The sequence below is a fragment of the Falco rusticolus genome, chromosome 7 (genome assembly GCF_015220075.1).
Source record: "Falco rusticolus isolate bFalRus1 chromosome 7, bFalRus1.pri, whole genome shotgun sequence".
NCBI lineage: Eukaryota > Metazoa > Chordata > Aves > Falconiformes > Falconidae > Falco > Falco rusticolus.
In genome coordinates this window covers 7160861-7181947 of record NC_051193.1, presented here as the reverse complement: position 1 = coordinate 7181947, position 21087 = coordinate 7160861, and the positions used below count along the sequence as shown (strand labels likewise).

The following is a 21087-nucleotide window of genomic DNA, read 5'->3' as shown; positions in this document are numbered from 1 at the left end:
GGATGATGCTACAGCCAGACACCTAGCCCAGCCTGGTTCCTCCACTCCCTCTCTAGCCTGCCATTATATGAGCTCAAAGCATATATATCCTCTACATCCCAGACTATTGGGAGACAAAGACAGCTCCTGCCTCACTTTTAGTTCACCCTTTCACGGCCGCTGATGAAATTTCACTTTTCACAGTTGGGCCTTCCAGGATGTTTAATCGGAATCTCATCTGTTTGAAGTTCATGGCATTAGGGGCCTCAAAAATGGAGAATAACTGGCCACGTTCATTCTTAAAAAGCTTGAATTGAATTTAATTGCTAAGGCTCAAGAAGCACTCAAAAACCCAAGACTTTCCTTAGAGAAAGGATCCTACAATGTTGTTTCAGAGGTGCCGTAGCTCACAAGGATGTGCCATAACGCAGCCTGGATGGGAGCATTTCTCTGAGCCTTTGGGATTCATTTACTTTGTAAGCACACTTCAGTTGCCATTTCCTTCCCCTTTGATCAAAGGGTGCTGGGAACAAATACATGGCCTTTGTTGTTGTTGTTGTTTGCTTTGTTATGTCTTTAAAGGCTCTTTGGCAAACACCCAGCACAAGGTTGTGAGGTGTCGGGGTTCCTCCAAAGTAAGGAACGCATGGCTGCTATGAGCAGTCCCAGCTGTGGGCACGCAAGGGAAACGAGGCACTCGCACCCTGCTGCCTTCCAGCCCAGCATACGGCCAACCGAAAGGCTCCCACTGACTCCAGCGAGTGCTGTAAGCACCACTGTGGTTAGAGCTGGGCTAGGAGGAAGTGAATAAAATGTCTGCGAAGAATCTGAATTAGGAAGTATGTACGGAGGGACAATTCTTTTCCTAAAGACAAACAGCACCGATATTTATGCTTCCTGCAATCTGTCAATGAGGAACATGTTCTCTGTAATTACAGGCATTCCTGTATGAAGTGAAAGACTGGAACGATAACTGTGCAGGCACTGTGCACCGGAAGGCTATCATGCCTTTCTCACCAGGTAATTAACCTTCTGGTCTGTTATTTAGGACTGTCATCAAAATTAGTATCCTTACACCATGAATCTTTTACTTGTCACCCAGTCCTGGGTTGTCTATTATGATAAGTGGCTCAAATAAGACTTCTCAAAAACAAGTCTGCTCAGAAATACTATGTGATTTTGCTGAAGGGTCCCATATTTCAGGTAGAGCACCATATGTGCCAACTTATTAACCAAATTTCCTTTGAAATTGCTGTGTAAACTTCTCCTAAACAAATAAAACAACCATTTTCCATCTTCCCATTCCTGAACAGGGAAAAATCATTCAGCACACTTTGTAGAAACATCTTCACTTGGTGCAATTGTCAGGCATTCATTTGCCAAATGCTATGACTGATGACCTGGTGTGACAGCACTGACGACTGCATTGACAGTGAAGGCAGAAGCCATTTGGTTTGAGCAGGATGGGATCGGGCAGGCTGGCCATCTGTCTTTTGTGGAACAGGGCCCCGCTCAAATGTTCCTGTGCATTAAAGCAGTTGACACATCTGTGAATTTCTGTTGGCTAAAACAGCTGGCAAGACACCAAACGTGTTTCTCTAGACAGTAGTTTTGGTGCATCTCTGTGGCTGAGTGCTTAGTATTTTACTTACAGAATGGGAAAATGCCAGCTGAGTAATCGACTACTAGGGCTGAAAAGCTGACAAAAATAGCCTTGAAGTGCAGAAATTAGTGTTCATGAAAATTAATAGCCAGGCTCCCTTGATATCAGCTGGGCTCTGCCTTGTCAGAGCAAATGTGGAGGGAGTTATCTATCTGGGTGAAGGAACCGCTCAGCAAGGGCATGCATGGAGGGGGCAAGAGTGACTTTGCTTTATGAGCTGAACGTGAGTCACCGGGCCGGGAACGGTTTCTGTACAGGCTCTGCTGAACTAATATTCACTTCAGCACTGTACTCCCACTGTGATCTACAGCTACTGGCAAAAGAAAAAGGGACTGAAAGCAAAGCAGAAAGATAAAAATACATTCTTGGCAGAGGCCGTCTGTGAGCTTGCATTTAGGATGGGCAGCACGCAGCGTGCCAACTATTTCCAAGGTGCCTTAAGAAGTAAGGTTATGACTTTCCTTTCAGGAAAAAAAATGCCTTTTTCATATATATTTTTTTGGTTGTTGGATGGGAGAAATCACCTCGTTTCTACCGTGTTTGGTGTTCTCTAGTTAGTGTTGCTCTAGCACAGATATGACACGGTGTAACTGGGAAACTGGCACAGAAAACCCAAATATTATCATCATGAGAAGAATGATTGCACAGGGCATGAGCCAAACCCCAGGGAATCAATATAAAGCTGTGCCTGTGGTGAAAATGCAGTCTCCAGCTTTTTTGTCAGAGTGGCATCTGTATGGCCAGCTTCAGCTACCGATCGACTACATCCACCCCTGGTCCAAGCCCAGTGGTTACAACAAGGTGGGGCAATGATGTGAAGGATCACTGAAACCTCACAGCTCACTCTGTCTGACTGGTGACAATGGCTGCTTACATGGAATCAAAATACTTAGAAATTAAAGGCTGTTTGAAAGTGGTGGTTTTAGTTTCATACCCAAGAGACAAGTGGCAGATTAAATATTTGAAGAAGAATAATAATATCAGTAAAGTAGGCTATTTTCAAAGGCATCAAGGGGATGATCACTTTGACCACAAAACTTCAACCTCTCAGTAAAATCTCTGCTTGGTTCAATGGCTTGTAAAATGATCTGGCAAACAAGTAAATGCGAGTCGTATGTGCAGCACTGGCAGCATGCTGATGTTCCTCCACAGTTCTCCCAAAGCTCCCTTCATAAGCAGCTGAAAATATATTTTAGTGCCTCTGACACAGAATCACTGCAACTGTATTTCAACCACATCATTCACAACCAAAGTGGAAAGATAAGGGATGTATGGATAAAGTGGTTAAATATGAAAATTCCTGCCAGATCATATTTGGAAAAGGCATGTGCAGCAAGTTATTAGCATAATTACTATCTGCAAGTAATATACATACAGGGAAGAAAAATGTGATGTACAAGTAGTATCACATTATGGTTACTATTAAATTATACTACAGACAGATTTTCCTCTCTATCTGTCATTACACCTTTTGGACACACCTGGATATGTTTAAGAATAAGAGTTACTTTTCATTTTTTTAAAAAACAGTAAGTATTTTTTCTTATGAAAATGTAAAAATAATTCCATTGTTCTAACTCAAAACACCAAGCTAGCTCTGTACTATTAACTAAGCCAATTAACTGTTATACACTAAGCCCTGTGTATATCATACAGAGCATTTGGCTTCCAGTTACATTTTAAGCCTGTAAACTGATCTTAGGGATTGCTTGACACCACAGTTCTTTTCAGTTTGGTCTTTCCCTCCTAGGTTACAACCTATGTTCTGTTGGACCATGCGAGTGCTCTAGCTGGAGTCTCTGGAGAGCTTGTCTTTTTCCAACAAGCACTGATTTACGTGACAAACACACTCCTTTTTCTCACAACCACTGGGATGGCTTTATCCTTGGCATTATTTTTTGTAATCCTACCTCTATAGAAGACTCAAGAGCCAGATGATCCCTGCTGGTGGTTAGATTTAGGAAGAAAGTGACGAGCTTTTTAGCGCAGATTTTTCTACCCAGTCAGTGGCTGTCTTTCTAGCTAAAAAATGCCCACAAGGGTGTGTTTTTCTATAGCCTCAAAAAGCTGGGATGGGCAGGACATGCAATCTGAGAGGGCTGTTTTAAATCTGTCTTCTGAGTCTCACTCAACCTCTGACCTCTCAGTATCTCTGCTGAGGAATTGGGAGTTCTTCTTCTAATCTGCTTTGGCAACACTCATCTGGCAGGCCCCTGGAGCAAACTTGAAATATCTTTTGGAGGTTCAGTTCATCATTTGATCTTTCTATGGTCTGGATTAGTCATTAACCTTGAATTATCCACTCTACCTACTTGCCTAAGACTCCCACATTTTCTAGGAAAAAAATTGTCTACAGCACTATGCACATAAACCCAGGGGAGATGAATGTCTGCAAATGAAGACTTGTAGCTAAGGATTTGGGAAAAAGTGCCATGAAGATAAAATGAGTCAAGGCTGAAGGATGGAATGGAGGAGCGCAATTAAAAGACCTGAGGCCACTTTCAGAGATCTGTAGCCTTTTATAACATAAAGCCATTACATGTTCTAGGGTAAATATTGCAGCCCATTAAATTTCACCTAGTTATATCTGTCTTGAGCCCCACAGAAGACCGGTGCCTGCAAGCTGGTACTGTTCTGCTAACTAAACATCCATGACATATTCACACATGCACTCACTATCTACAGGGATTGCATTACTTTTGTTCCCTCCCCAATGCTACAGTGAAATTAATTTTCCTGCTTTCACAGTAATAGCTTGGATGTGATCAAAGGCACATTTGCAATAACACAAATGTTTCTGTTTTTATTAAACCTGGTTCTTTAGAACTGGCTCTTAACTACAACTAGTTATGAGCCTGTACTACTGCTGAACAAAGTAACAGAGGAATTTACTACCAAACAAGACATAGCTGGTCTGAATAAGCACTTGTGACAGAAACTAATCTAAAGCACTGTAACGTGAGGCTTCTATTTCTAATAGATTTTATTGCATACCTTTTGGTTTAACGTACACTGTTGCACTAATGTACATGTAAGGGTAACTCCATGTCTAGTTAGCACATGTCTAGTTTTGTCTTTAACACCAGTTTGTGATGCAAAATCGTGTTGAAGTTGCTCAGTTTTCTGAGGCACCTGGGTGAAATTGTGGCTCTACTGATGTTAGGCAAAACTCAGACCAGCTTGCAGTGGGGCCAGGATTTCACACTGGATAATTTTAACAAGGACAATTGGAAAAGATTTCTGAGAATCAGTCACGTGGAATTGACAGTCAGATATTTTTTGCTTACAGCTATCAAACTAAGTTCATGTTTGAATATGCAGAAGCAAGAAAACACTGTTTACAAATGGACTCATGATTTCCATGGAACACGCACACTCTACTATTGTATCTTTCTCTCCCTACACACTTCGAAAACTCTTCACTGTATCTCTGTTATACTGGGGTCAAAATAATCAGGTGAATCTTGATTTTGGGAACAGGTTGTGCCACACCCGGTCACTAGAAGTTGGGGTTTTTTTTTTGGAAAAAAGTACAAGGAATCTAGTAGAATAATACAGCTGCTGATGTCGAAAGTAGGACTCCAAGACTAACATTCCTGTCTGATTGCCTTTATAAACAGTGCTCAGTAATTTTCCAGTACAGTAGTCATTCTGCTAACGGACTTGCCAACTTTCACTCACACAGGTTTCTTTTTTTCTTTAGTGATTATCATTTTGACAGCTTTATTTTTTTTAATTTCTCACCAATTATAAGATCAGCCACAAGACAATGTTTTATAATTTACAAGCACCTTGGGAAGTTGTTTTTTTTTTTAAATGGAAGACATTGTATTCTCCCTCCTCCCTCCTCGAAAATGAGCAGATGGCTCAATTTTGGAGGACTCAGTGTGGTGTTGGTGTCCTTCTTGCTGGCAGCTGCCTGAGTACACTAAGGCACAGAATATCAGCACTCTCAGAGCCCTTTTGCTGCGAGTTACCCCTACCCTGATCCACAGCTGGTTTACCTTTGATAGCGCAACTGGTGTCCAGCTCCATTCCCTGCCTTTCAAGGTAGGCAGTGCCTTTTCCTCAGCTCACACCACAGGTTGCAGTGTGAAGAGCATTACAGCAGGCAGCAGTAGGAGTGAATTTCACAATTAAATATTTTGCTAGATTATCCTGCTAATCCTTCTTTGTGGGTAAAGAGTGTGCTTGGCCTGAAGAGCCTCAAACCAAAGAAACACAGATCATTTAACATTTTAAAACAGGGCAATGTTCAACTATAAGGTTGTTGAGTCAAACATTATAATGGGAAAAACTGTGATGTAAGCCAGCCTGGGTGTTTACACCAAAGCTAAGAAACCTGTCTCATGACTCCATGTGAAAACTAATGCCAAATTAACTTCTGCTCTAACAAGTCATCTTCAATTATTTGATGTAAATGCATTCAGCAGTAGCTAACAAGCTCTGCTCATTCTACTCTCTCCCTGTTCCCAAGCCTCCTCTCCTTTTCCAGAATTGCTCTGCTGAGTTGAGTTGCTGGATTGGCTTGAAAATATCTTTTTGTCCTTCAGTAGTTAATTAATTACCGATTGCCTGTTGCTGCCTACAACCGGAATAAGTGTGATTTTGTCTCCTTCTAGTGGATGGTGACAACCAGAAGCGCCCACAACAGGACATCAGCTCACAGTCACAAAGGTGCCTCCTAGAAGTGTCTCGGGCTTTCTGGTCTGCAGCATTTGGCTTCTACTCCTGCAAGACCTGCCGGAGACCTGCTGCAGCTGCCCAGGGCCGGCAGCCCGGGCTGGTGTCCCCGAAGAGCAGCCACCAGAGCGCAGCATTGCCCCCTCGCTCAGCCGCCTGCAGCCACCGCGTCTTGCACAGTGTCCAGCACAGTCCTGGCAAATTCATTAAGCTCAAACTGATTCTAGAGATCCCAACTCCAGTTTTGGGAAGTACTTCAAAATGAGCTCTTACGTGGTGCCTCCTTGGATCAGAGGGTGCTAACATTGCTATTTATGCCAGATTTCCAGGCTAAAATGATTTGAAACCCTCCTTATGGCTGTTCCTTCTTTTCTTTTTTTTCATGTAACCAAATTCAAAACACACCAAAGGAGATGTTTCTTACTACAAGGAACAGATAAGGTTTTGAACTTGTTGCCATTGACCCTTGTGGATGATAAACATCTGTACAGGTTCCAAAAGAGTCTGACTGCATTAATGACAGAACATAATCATTTGGAACCATTAAATGTCTAGCTCAGTCCCTTCAGTTAACAGACACTCCCAATATGTCCCTCCAATTTAGTATAATTTCCATACAGCCCTGCAAGTAATTTGCTAACATTCCCAAGGAGATTTCCATCATACTGTTACCCCCTAAATTCTACTATTTGCAAGACTTCTACCTCACAAAATAAATTCAAAACTGTTCTGCTCCCTATCTACCTGTGATGATAACACAAATAAACATGGTGCAAACAGGCCAGAATCAGGGAGACAAACTGATTTCTGTATTCTTGGACTGTTAAGCAGAGCATGGTCACAGGTGGAGTCTAAAGGGAGAGGTGGACTCTTAGGCAGCAAAGGTCATACAGATAAGCAGCATGAGCTTAAATCAGACCAGGAATCAAAGCAAAGGGCACTATCCACCATCGCACACTGAGGCACCATGCTTTGAGCAGTCACTAGCCTTTCAGGCAGGTTGGAGAGGTGCTGAGCCAGCTGGGGCCTTGGCTGAGTCTTATAACTGGCTTCATTTTTTCCCCAGCGGGCACCACTGTGGTGAGTGAGCCCTTGGAGAGCACAGTGTTGGATTCCAGTCCATGATGGAAAAGTGAAAGGAGGATAGAAGGAAGAAAGAAAGAAATGATCCCTGTAGAATTCAGCATTCTCAGCAGCACGCCAGTTTTTAGAGCAGACGAGGACGTAGTGGTAAATGGATGCAACATGGGTTTCCTCCAGGCAAGACTTACTGGTTCTCTCTGATTAAAATAACTGATTTTTCAGACAAAGGAAATGTGGTAGATTTAATCTATTTGATTATCAGTAAAGAAATCCTTTTGCTGAGCTGGAATGCTTACATACGTTGGATAAACCGGTGATATGCTGGGAAACATGGATATCAATGTGCAATTTGTATGGTAGGTGAGAGCTGGCCACAGTGTAGTGCTATAAAGGAATATCAGGCATGAAAGGAATTTAGGTTAGTTACCAGTGGACTTCCTGAAAGATCTGTCTTGCATTCAATCTAATTTAGTATGTTCATTCATGACCTTGGCACAAAAAGAAGAAAACTGCTGAAAAATGGGCAAAAATGCTGACAATACAAAGTCTAGAAGCATTGTCAATGCAACAGAGGATTAGGATGTCATACAGAAAACTGAATAACCTTGACTACCGCAATAACAGAGAGGATGCAAATTAATAGCATACAGTGCAAGGTTGTGTGCTTAGGGACTAAACCCAAGCATTTCTGTGTTAAAGTAAGATTCATATGTTGAAACAAATAAGGGGGAATATATCTAGCATGACTGTAAGCCACAACTATTATGCAGCCATGAAAAAAGCAAAGCATGTATCAGGAGAGTTACTGCCGATGAAGACAGGAGAATGTGAATGTGTAAGAGTTAGAATGGACTGAGACTGGAATTCTCCATACAATTCCTGTCACCTATGCACTCAAATTACGAATATAAATATTGTAAATTAGAGCACTAGTAAAGAAGGTGACCAAGGGAATGAAGAATTGATGCATGGTCTCTGACCCAATAGGAAGTTAAAGAAAAGTAATGGATTAGCTCAGCAAAATGATGGAAGGACGCGATAACGCTGATTTGCTGTATCATATGGCACTTAGCCCAAGGCAAAGAACTAGGGAGGGAAAACACTGTGTAAGCAAAGGAACAGAGCAGAGGCAAGAACAAATGACTGAAGAATGACAATGAATAATTAAGGCTGGAAGTAAAAGATCTTGACCCACATGAACAGCAAGGTCACAGGAGAGCCTTCCAGTGAGGGAAGGAGACTGTGGAGCTAAATCAGTTTACGGAAAGGAGTCTACGATATGCTGCTAGTAGTAGCAGAAAACTAAGCCTTGGACTCAGGAGATACTTTCAAGTCTTAAACAGTGAAAATAAGGGCTCAGGTCTCCTGTGGCTTTCTGTAGACGAAGGCAGGGATTTCTGGTTTTTATGCTGTTGTTAAGCATCTGTGTAGGAACACCACATATTTAGCAGGTCCCTGAAAGAACTCAACCTCTATTAATATCTATTACAGCAAAGAGGAGGAAAATTAACAGTGTTTGCATACAGGCCATTACAAGTCTAACAGTTGGGAAATTTCATGTGGTTTTGGTTCTTTTCCTGCATTAGAGGGGAGCAGTTTCATATTCATAGACCCAACCATGCATGCTGAAGTGTGTGGCCACTGGCCGACCTATGTTTTCAGTAATAACAGCTGATGTGATCTGTGATTTCTGAGTCCTGTGCCAACATGAGTGCTGGGTTTGCCTATATATTTGGGTTGGTGCTCAGTGTGCTGGAAACAACCCATACGCACCGCATGCAAGAATCCAGATTCCATCTGGTTACAGCAGGGTTTTGTAAAAAATATCTAAAGAGCTAGGCAAAGGATTAGAATAAAGAGGTGCTAATAGGGTGCAGTTGGGACAGGAAAGGAAGCTGTAAAGAATTTAATGGAAAAAGAGGGTCAAGGAACATAAAAAATAAAATAGGAAGAAAAAGAGGCATTTTTTTAAAAGGTGAAAGAGTAACAATAATAAAGAATGAAAGATTCTTTTACTTTTGCCAGTTTCAACAAAATCCTTAAGAAAATTCTCTTCTCTGACGTTTAATTTTAAAACATGTCAGTGTATCCAATCCTTTTTTCAATCATGCTTTGTTTTTTTCAGATGCTGGGTTGCAGAGTTCTAATCTTCTCCTTGGCCTCATGAAACTACTGTCCCCTGCCCCACGTTATCTGCCTCTCCCAAGAGGTGGCTGAAGTTCAAAGGGGTATCTAATTTGCAAAGCACTTCGGAATCGTGCTGGAAAAAAGGCACTGTTATTAGTATCATACCCTTTTCTCCTCCAGATCACTTTATATATATATATACATGTGGGTTATAATTGTTTTCTTTAATTTTTATTACAATCTCAACAGCAATAGCCTCATCCTCTTCCTCCATTTATACAACATGATTTCACCCCATCCCAAAGAGTTTGCAATCCAGATTATACGTGGGTTGAAAAAGGAAGTAAAGGAACAGTGTGGGATAGTGAATTAAAGTCACACAGCACATCCAAAAGAGAAACAGACCGAGTACCCTATGACCCAGTTTTGTGCTGGCCATAAGACCCTTCTCTAGAGAGGCGATTCTCTTAAATTTTGAGTAGAAGTGTAAATGTAGCTCAAAACGCACAAAACAGAGCAGGTTTGCTACAGAAAGGAAAGCATTGTTTCTTCTTCTGACCTCAGGTAAAGGGTTTAGGTCTGAGTGGAAACGGGAAAGGACCTTATTGTAACAAGATGCTACAATAATTTTACTTGAAACCCTAAAACAAATTCAAGACTCATAAAAAAAAGCATTGACATGGTGAAAGAGAATGGTTTCTTTAAGATGTTCTTGGTCAGAGAATATGCTAAGCATGCATTTCTAATATCTGGGTGGGCAAACGCAAGTGGAAATTTAAATTCTACAGAGGCACAGAGAATGTGCTTCTGAAAATGTTTCCAGTTAAAAGCATGTTAAGTGTGAAAGTGTAGTCTACATGGAGGGAGTGAGGCAGTGTGGTCTATCAGATCATCAGCAAGGATTTTGTGGCCTTTCCGGGTACTAAGCACATTTGGTGTTTGCTGTCATTGCTCTGAAAAAAATGGACCAATGAGGGTGTCACTGTACCAGTGCTAATTGCTCCTGCAGAGAACTGTGTTGAATTGTGGCTATAAATTGCCTGGTAACTCCACACAAAAGAAAGGATACCCTGGAATAACATTAAGGGTTGGACCTGAATCCCCAAAGGAACACAGTCCGGATACAGGAACAGAGTATTCCTTTCCCAGGAGGTTTTGTGTGATTTAACCTAACCCACAGGCAACCCTGGGCAGGCAGCAATGTCATGGAGACAGCGTGCAACAAGGAGGAGACTTCAACAAGGGCTCTGGGTCACGGAGAAACCCACTGAGAAACAGCACTGTGGGTCTTATGGCTCTAATAGACCTGATGGCCAAGACTGCCCTTTGTTGCTCTCAGCTAGTAGAGGCAGAAGCTGTCCACTTCTTCCACAGCTTCGTATGCTGATTTTCCTCACCTCTACCACCTGGAACACCTCCGTGTACCTGCCTGGGCTCACTCCAGTCTCCTCCCAATGGCTTCACAAAAGGTCTAGGGATGAAATATTTCATGCCAGGGTAGAAACACAAGCAGATGTTCCCTGTTTCTGTCTTTCTGAAAGAATGATATGACGGAAATCCCAGCATCACTGAATTTAGGGAACTTCCTCATGGAAATGACAGTTGCTTCTTTGAAGTCATTGGGAGTCTGGCTCTCCTTACACACCTAGAAGCACGTGGGGTATCTCGTTACACCTTTCAGTACCCCTGAAAGTTGTATGGCCACAATATTGTACAGCAGCAATAACAGGCAGTGCAGACAGAAAATGAAACAGACTAGCCTTATTGATGGATTACCTGACACTGGATTTCACTGCTTCAGGGCACTTTAATCAGAGTGCAGGTCTAATTAGAGGGAACCGTGCTGTTTCTCATTTTCTCTATTGTTTCTGCCAGCACGATTAGCTTTGTAGGTATGTTTCCCTGGCTTGTCTGATTATAAAAGATGCAACACCTAGCAGGTTGTTTTGAATACACTTTTTTAGATATTGTTGAGCTTTGTCCTAAATGGGTTTTATGTTCTATATACTATGAAAACTGGATAGTTTTGATAAACTTTACTGCAGACCAAGAGTGAACTTTTTTTTTAGTAAATAAATGGAACAAATTCATTTGCCTTCCTGTGTTTTGCCATTTTGGCCAGAAATATCTTTTTTTATACAATGCAGATCAAAACTGATTCAGCAAAAAGTGCTTGCCAAATTAAAAAGAGTGCTATTTATTACTTTTAGAACTTATTACTATTAGATCTCTGATTATTGCTACTGATGCAGAAAAGCTCCCTTACTGAGGAAAGCATCTGAAATGTGTTTCGTCATCATTTCTTGACTTCAGCAAGGTACAGCAAGATTCCAAACCTATGCAGCTGTTGCTAGACATGGCACAAACTTCACATGAGGAAGAGACACTCTTCACCTACAGACTCCCAGTCTGAACTATGCTAATACAGATCAGGCATGCAACACAGCAGGTCAGCTACAGTGCTTAAAGGCTGGGAGCTGCCTGTGAGGTTTTTTTGTAGCACTGTTTCACAGATCAGATCCTACTCTGTGCTGATTAAAAACACCAAAACCACGTTTGGATATGCAGTCACTGCACTCTTGTCTAACTTTATAGTGCATGTTGCTCTGTCACCCAGGAGGCAGCCAAGGGGAAAAGAAAACCATCCCCAAACAATGCATGAGGGTGGCTTGCATGGAATCTGGCCTTAATGGCCATACATTAAATGGACTCGAAGGTAATGAAAATCTGACCTGCTCAACAAAAGGAAATTAATATTACAGCTGGTTACTATGGTTAACAATGTTTCCCAATACTTTTAGACATTTTCACCAGGTTCACCAGATGGAGGCTTTGGAAATGGGCAATTTGTTAAGGAAAAGGATATTGGGTTTTATTATTTTTTAACTCCTTACCGTGACTGGCAGGGGTGTGTGTTACATTTCCTGACCTGGGGCTCGGGGCGATTCACTCGTTGGCAGTCACTGTCATTCACCAGTGTCATGGTCTTGTTAATAATTCGAGTACAAGACACAATGGTTTTCCGTTCACCTACAAGTCAAATAAAAAACAACTCTGAGTAAGGAAACCAGTGGCTAAGAACAAAACCATATCAACTCAACCAAAACTTAAAAGCTAGGAGCAACCTACTATCTCTACAAGATGTAATGTACACAGACCTACCACCTCTGCACGCAATCTTATTTCCCACTTCTGTTTTACCTTTGTAGTGTTCTGGTTTTTTTTCAGAACAGCTACAAATCTTTCCCCAATAATTGTGAAATTGGCTGCTATGCAGGAACAACACATTAGGCTTTCTCTTTCTAGTATTTAATGTGGAAACAATCTTGGAAACAATTTGCTTTCATTTCTGGTTCCTCTTCCACATGTAGCTGTGCCCTGTAATCACCTAGGACAGATGTGCCAACTATGTAAGCTGAAACTACACAACCATCCACCCCTCAGTGACTGTAATGACAGGACAGCTGCCTCTTGCTGCTCTCCATTCAGGAAGAGTCAGTTTGAAAAGGAGCGACCAGGGTTCAAGAGTGATAGACTGAGCTTGTTCATATTTCACAAAGCGGTGAAATTAAGCCACCAAAATAAGTTATTTCTCATCTCCTTGTTCTCCAGATGTACTACTTTAAAACCCCTGCCAGCAGGAGACATCTTAGGAGTAGTCAGCATTTCTCACACAAACTGTCTGTGCATCAGGAGATTCAGGAATGGCAGCAGCGTGGCCCTCAGGTTTCAGCCTTCTGCTGTGTGACATCAGAAAAGCTGTGCCTCAGGGGGGCATGACAGAGCATGACAATGACCAGTTGTGACAAGGAAAATGCCATTCCCCCACCGTGTACTTTTTGCCTTACCACTAATTATTTTGGTTTCTTAAGATCCTCTTTTAACCCTGAGTCTGCATCAAATTGAGTTTATTCATGATCTGCAGCAGATAATAAAAAACAACTCAAATCCTGTTAATGAATTATGAAAGTCTGTATGGAAGGAAGAAGGCCCTTTTCAGCTTGGATAAGTAGTAAAAGCATCTAACAAGCAAAATATAAGAGGTGAATTGACATCCAAGCTACTACTGGTGGGTGCCATGTTGCCAGGTACTGATTTAATTATGTGGCAGGCTAGAAACACAAATCCAAAGAGCCACAAACAAATTTCCTACTCACTCATGTGATGGTGTAATGGCTCTAAGAAATTACTGTTTAAACATATGAGTAAAAGTGTCCACTTTAAATGGAGTTCTATTTACAGGAAAAAAACAAATCCATGATTTCAGTACAGTGAGGGCAGTAAGCTTGACAACATGAAGATGAGCACTCTTTCCTTCTGTCACATCATATGATAAATAATTGGGTGGTTTTTTTAATTGCTGGTGAAGAAAGACTGGCCAGAATGCATGGAAATGATCTGTTTTCTCAGGGAAATCCGACTTCTTCCAGCACTGAAAATTCAATGGACAGTGGCTGACAAACCATTCTCTGGTTTCACAGGCATCATTTTCCCCCAGGGTTTCAGCAAATCTGTCCCAGCACATCCTAGGGATCATCTGAAAAGTGTGATTTGCCATGTGTACTCCCAGAAAGTCTACCCCACATTAAGAGCGTCTGATGCAATCTTCAGGAATTGTCACAGCACCACCCCCCCTGTTTCATCCCTGGGGAACCAAGTGTCTTTCAGTGAACATGCCTGAACACCTGTGAAAACTCTGCTCCAAGAATGTGACGGAGGCTTGAGATATGGGGCTGCACACGGCGCCTTGAGTCATCTGTGGAGCACTAATCCAGGTGCAGTCCCAGCCTACGGGTAACGAGCCGACAAAGCAGTGTCCCTGCCAAAACGCTGGGTGAAAATTAACTGTGGGGATGTGGATGATAGCTGGGAGAGCTGGTGAGAATGAGCTCTCCTTTGAGTTCATTATGGCAACATCCATTCCCATGGCCAGTTTTCTTCATGCTTTGGCAACACTGCCTTCTGCAGGCACCTCTCTAATGCCTGGTGTCTGCAAACACCAAACAGCAAGTCCCACCAAGCTTCCAAATAGCCTTACCCCCTCCACACTGCACGCTGCATCCTTCCCATCCGCTGTGCGTCCAGATGTACAAAGAATCCTGTTGCTTTTCTGGCTCGCTTCTGTTTTCAGCAGTATAGTTTACAGGAATGGTGTATTCATAATGAATTCCATAATTCTGGTCATGAAATAACAGCACCTGGTTCGGCAGGAAAAGAAAGCCTGTTACAACACACTGTGTACTGGGAAAGCCACAGACTGCAGAGACAGTAATGCTGGAAATGCTGTCTCTGGCCAAAATTTCTGAAATATAAGCACCTCGTGAAAGGCAACAAAATCTTTATCTAGAAACCTGAAATTACAGTGGTATTGGTAAAACAAGGCATCTGCGGGAGCAACAACTGCTTATGATTTGTGACTATTCAAAACAGTCATGGAGATGTTTAAACCTGAAATATGGTGCATAACTTTGTTTAAACCTTAAATGTGATCAGCAGGCCACTAGCTATCTAAAGAGAAATATAAGACAACAGGAAGCATTACACCAGCAGTTTTCATGTAACAACTATTTTAATGAGCATCTAGAGTCAAAAAGTCACTCATCGTGTCTGTTCTACCCTTCTTTTCTAGAAAGCAAGCTGTCGGCAAGCCTTATGCAGAGACTCAGGCTTATGGCTGGGGACCACTGTAGAGAATGGGGAGCTCTGGGTTAACGCTGTGCTGTTTATGGATCACGGTCCTGGACAGCCTGCTCTACGCTACCCTGCCTGAGCAGGGGGGGTGGATGAGACAACCTCCAGAGGTCCCTTTCAACTTCAACCATTCTGTGATTCTGTAAGCTACAGAATTTACGGAAAGAGGAATAGGGAAAACTGCTTATTTTTTCACCACAGGCAGACGACAGTTCTGGTACTGTTTTGATTTACGTGTTGGGTTTCATTTAGCTCTCACTTCCACTGGCTTGGTCAGAAGTGAGTAGAAGATACCCCATGAAGTATGAGGTCCATGGAATCTGAGTTACCACACTATTAACAAATATCATAGAAGTACTACTGTAATGCTGATAGTATGGCTTTAGACTTACTTATACTTATTAACCCATAATCTCAGCGGCGTTAGGAGAACTCTGCTGGCTCTTGTCACCTACTGAAATAGGAGCAGCACCTTATCAAATGAGATATTTTAAGCAGGGCTATCATAAGTGAAGCAAGCAGCTGCCCAATTAAAAAAAGCAAATTTGCAAATGCTATTTTCACAAAAAAATAATTTTCCCATTCAAATTTGCAGAAATCACTCGTACTTAACCAGTAATCTCACTAAAGCTGTCACAAGCTCATTTAACCAAAAAAATAACATGTGCTGAAAGAAAAGGTCAGCTTGTAGCCACTGACATCCTGGAGGTCTGTGCAATGAACACCGTAGGGCTACACAAACTCAGCACCTATGAGTTGCTCTGCACAGGGCATAATCCTGGGCAGAAAAGTGTCTTCCAGAAGATGTGGGGAACAAAGATATGATTTTGCTTCAGCTACAGAGGGAGCCTTACTACTGGAACTGAATACCAAGCTTGAAACTAGCCAGCCATCATTACAGTTTCAAAGATGATTATCTTTTTCTAAACACAAGTCAAAATACCAGGCAGTCAGGGGCAGAGAACTCAAGTTCTGCTCTGGCTTTCTTTTAAGTGCACAAGATACGAACAGCATGTTCTACAAAATTGATCAATCAGTCTTGTCTAAAGGATCTTTACACTCTGGGAGTGTTTGGTTGTCCTCCGCTGCTGAGAGGAGGTCTAGCACAGGCCTAGTTACACAAACATTAATTTCTCCAAGAAATACACTTACAGCAATTCACTTGAAGAAATGCCTCAAGTATTAAAAACCAGCTTCTAAAAAGAAATTCTTATTATCTCAATATGGGTGCAAGACTAGTGAATCTAAAGGCCCATATGAAACCAATTTCATGCAATTTCGTAGCCATATATAATTGGGTTGTGTGTGTATATGTGTGTATAATTGGTTTCAAATGCAGGTCACAATGGATTGACTGAAGCTTCTGGCTCTTTGTCAGTCCAGTGTATTCCACCACTGTTTGAACAACAGTTTTCTATTTAGAGGTTACTGGTAACCATCCTACATTTCTTGCGTTGAAAGAATGAAACCCACTACCCTGTATGAAGGAAAAGATTAATATCTGATTTGAAGAAAAGACTTCATGTCTGCTTTGTTTACGACTGGCAGTGATTTTAAGCCACATATTTTTTTAATGGTCTGGTAACTTTTAGTTTCCTCCTTTTTAATTATTTCTGGGAGGGAAGGTGAAGAAGGAAACCTCCTCTTCATTGCTTTCATTGCTTTTCATTGAGAGGAGGAAATTTCCTCCTCTTGTATCTGCTGAAAATGCCAGTCTGTAGCTGGAGAGGATACTCACAGAGACCTTCACAATCACTAGTTTTTTACGTTACCTACTGCTTAATGAGAGGGAAATGACAATTTCTTTAAAAACAAAGCTCTGCTGATGCTGAAGTTCACAAAATGCTTCTACTAGTTTTTACTGCAGTGCATCTCAACCAAATAGTCCTCTGGAAGTTTCCAAGAGCTGGCAAAGGAACCCTGCACAGCATCTTCACAAACGGTACCTGTGCAACTCCTTTTTCTTACATGAGGTTAGGAAGACCTTGGCAGTACAAGACACTTTGTCAGAGTCCTGGTTTCAGGAGGAAGACTTGTGTTAAGGCCAAAGTCAAGCAGAAGCTGATTTTTCTGATGATGAAGGCTCCCGTATACACCTGTTTTGTGTGGGCAGACCTTGAATTACGTGGCTGAGTCAGGAAGGTGCTAGTGTGCCCAAACCTGCACTACAATTCCAATAATAACCTCTTTGAATTCAGCTTTACACCAGTCAGTACGTGAACCTGGTAAACTCACTCATCTGCCTGAGAAAGCAAAGACAAAACACCTCATGTTCCTATGCAGCATATTTTGACACAGAGAAAGTACTGACAAAGTGGAGTAGTATTACAAATTTTTGTGTCTGTGTGAAAAGTTGAAGCAACATTTGAGCTTTTCAAACTGGGCCATGAAATGTTGCACAATGAGCAAAAATTCAGGTGATAAAAAGGAAAGACTTCTGATTTTTAGCAGTACTCGCAGATAGCCTTCAGTGAACAAACATGGCAAAAAGTCGCAAGGAAAAGAAATATCACACAAATATAACTGGATTAAAAAAGTTACAGGAAACAATGCATACATTAAAATACTCTACATTTCTATGCAAACCTTGCTATAGAAACTGTAAAGCTTTCTGCAGACTTTCAACTAGTAACACATATATGAGACAGGCATTATTACAGCTGTCTCACAGATAGAAACATTAAGGTTACCACCAACATTAAGGGACTGGCCCATGAGTCACCCCATCACCCATTAGTGACAGGACTGAGACTACAATCCTGTTCCTCTCACCCTTGTGGACTTCTCATTCATGTTCTCATACAGCAGCCATACGACTGTATATAAAATGACATGCTTGGTTAACAAAAGGATTATGCTGAACATTAGGAAAACTTTCAAGAACACTTTAAAATACATAAAATAGAAAAAACAACATAAAGAAACCAAGGTACATTTCTGTGTGTGACTAAGTCACTACAGAGGATAAAATTGACATCTATCATCTGTACATGCCAAAACTTCATCTCTTCTGTCAGAGAAATGGTGTATTTAAATACAGAATACATTCTGGCATAAACTGAGAAGATATTTTGGCAGATATCCTTTCATGTGTGTGAGTGGGTATGTCCATGAAATAAAGAAGGTGTCTGAAAACCTACATCCTCTAGAATAGACCTATCACATTGTCTGTGACACATTACAGCGGACTGACTTACTGGGACACTGCATGTTCTCCCAGAATAAGAGCATCATTTATTTTTAAGTAGGGAGCTGGGTTTTTTCAGCCCTTGCCATGCTGCAAAAGAATGTAAAGAGAAGCACTACAGCATACCTTTAAAAAACTCTGGTGAGGAAGCAAACAATCAAAATTTAACTTTCAGCTAGGATATAAGCCCTTTATGTTGCATCACTTAAGAAACACAAACAAAGGATATAAAGTTACCATCAAGTGCAGTGGTATTTTAGTTGGTCCTTTGGCAGAGATTTTCTCCCACAGACCCCTTCGCACGTACCGGACAGTAGTGCCTGCGATCTGAAACTCACCAGGAAGCTCAATTTTCCAGTCGCTGTTAATGGATCTCTTACTGGAATCTTTTAAAGCTGGAATGAATCAAACACCATGGAATGTAATGTAAGCAAATTTGTAATTACAATATAAACTATTAAGCTTCTTTCTCAGCCCACCTGAAGTACAAGATGCAGTAGCCTTGTAATGGACATGAGTTTAAAAGAAAAAAAGTATACTTCTAGCTGACTCATCATAATGCTTCTAACTTGGACATATTCTGTATTTCAGTTGATGAAGGCATTTCTAGTTATATTAGAATTGCTATTAAGTAACAGTAATGTCATATAAACTGGTCTTGCAAAAGTTTTACTACCTAAAATTGTTACGTTATGCTTTCCAAATAAGCAATGTTCTCCGTTTCAAAACTCTGAGGCATCCTCTGTGCCATTCCACTGCCAGAAAATTTAAAGGGAAGAAAAAAAGAGTGTGCAGAAGGAGTTACAAAGGAACTAAAAAGAAGGAAATATAACTACCCACTGTCCTTGAAAAAATTCTACTAATTTAGGACTAAATTGTAGAAATCTTCCACAGTTTGACCTGTTTCAGGAGCATGTCCAAAACCTACACATACTTATGGCATATTGTTGAATTCAGTTACATATACAGCCCTGCTTTTGCAAAGGAAATCTTGCACAACTGAAATGTTTTTCAGCGAAAAGAAATTTAACTTGGATTTGAAACTAATATTAAAATACTACAGCATTGTACTAATAAGAAAGAACCACAAAGCAGAAGTGACTGACTAGGAAAGTGCAAAACTTACTAGCCCATTTTCTTTAACCAAGCTAGGCAGAGTGCAGATTGTAAGCAGAGAGCATAATTAGAGAACAACCAGTTAGAGCCATAATTCTTCCTGGAATAATCTCAATATTATTTGTCAAAGGTTACATGAGAAACATGTAGGCATGCATGTAAAATGAACATGCCTGGAATATCTGGTACATTGAAAATTAACATGTAGATAACTTTAAAGATTTTTTTCAAATCGAACTATTTAGATTTTAATCTTAGAAAAATGGATGGTACCATAAATTTGGACAAATATACCAAATTGGCAGACATGATGTAAGAATCTAATACCACCGAATAGCTGCTTGGGTATAACCTGAAGATACTTCTGGTAAAACCCTTATATACTTGCAGTGTTATACTCTTACAGCTATTAAAACTGGTACTTGGGGTGAAACTATGAGAGCACCAGTGGCTGTAAACCGAAGCCTGGTTTGCAAGGCAAGATCTGTGTGCTGTTATGTAGACTGCCCAGCCTGAGACAGCTTAAAGTCTGGCAGCAGCTGGGTTCAGAGATTCTCATTCAGACAGTATATAAGGAAACCATTTCTAATCTTCTAGCATTAACATAAAATTTATAGATCATTTATCTCTAAACTCTCCTGCCAAATGCAGCAAGACAACTCTGCATAATCTTTTTTTAGTTTCCAAGCAGAACCAGCTTTAGAAACCATATTTTCCTAAGCCCTCCTTGAGAAAAATATCAATCAAATGTCTGTGTTGATACCCATATGAAGATTTTTCATTCAATTTACTGACTGAGCATCATTTGCAGCATCTAACCTCTGGGGAAGTCTGAGGCCAGGGAAGGTCACAATGTCCTCTGCAGCTGTGTGTGCCTTTCTGAGGATCTGCATCCCAGGGAGTTACTGGAGAAAGGTGAAATAACTTTCTGTCCTGGACACAACCTTTCTGACAGCTCTTATGGTCCCATTAGAGGCTCCAAAATCAGGGTGAAGGGAAACTGCCAAGTATGGTTTCCCCAGGAGGAGTGGGAGGTATGTGGGGGAATGTTTTTTTCTGAGGGAAGTCCTTTTTGGCACACAGACTAAAAGCATGATGATGTCCTGGTATTTGCATTCTACAGCAATACAACTCTGTTGGCAGCTTACTTTTCTTCCTGCTTTGTTCCTCAATCTACAAAGTACCTTCTGCAAACTTCAGACACAATTCTGCAGCAGGACTGCTTTCCTCTGCCAAAGCCTGGTGGCCTCCAGGCAGATCAAAGCAGCCATCACACCGGCCTCAAGGAACTGTGAACATGAATAATCAAAGCTGTGGATGAGATAAAACTATCTCCATGCAGTATGGCTGACTAGTAAAGATATCAGGGCATGTGCTCAAAACAGTGTATAAGAGCTTGAATGACTGTAACTGTGCTTCGGTTCCAGCTCATCATCAAAGAAAGATAGCTTGCTGATGAAAAACAAAATGTTTCATCTTTGTGGACCTCTTTTCTGGTTAAGGTTTGATTTTGATTGCTTCAGGCACTGCTCCCTTAGTGGCTGAGGAGAAAGTGTTT

At 41.2% G+C, this 21087-nt stretch overlaps 1 protein-coding gene across 1 annotated transcript in view; it reads right to left on the bottom strand.

The window, feature by feature from the left end:
* Positions 1 to 21087, bottom strand: part of ADAMTS17 (ADAM metallopeptidase with thrombospondin type 1 motif 17) — a 191470-nt gene that overhangs the window by 26615 nt on the left and 143768 nt on the right. Inside the window, exons 17-19 of the mRNA XM_037396065.1 lie at positions 18651 to 18808; positions 14574 to 14733; positions 12430 to 12565 (exon numbers count right to left, since the gene is read on the bottom strand). Of these exons, the coding sequence (XP_037251962.1) occupies positions 12430 to 12565; positions 14574 to 14733; positions 18651 to 18808 (454 nt within the window). The remainder of the gene's footprint in view (positions 1 to 12429; positions 12566 to 14573; positions 14734 to 18650; positions 18809 to 21087) is intronic.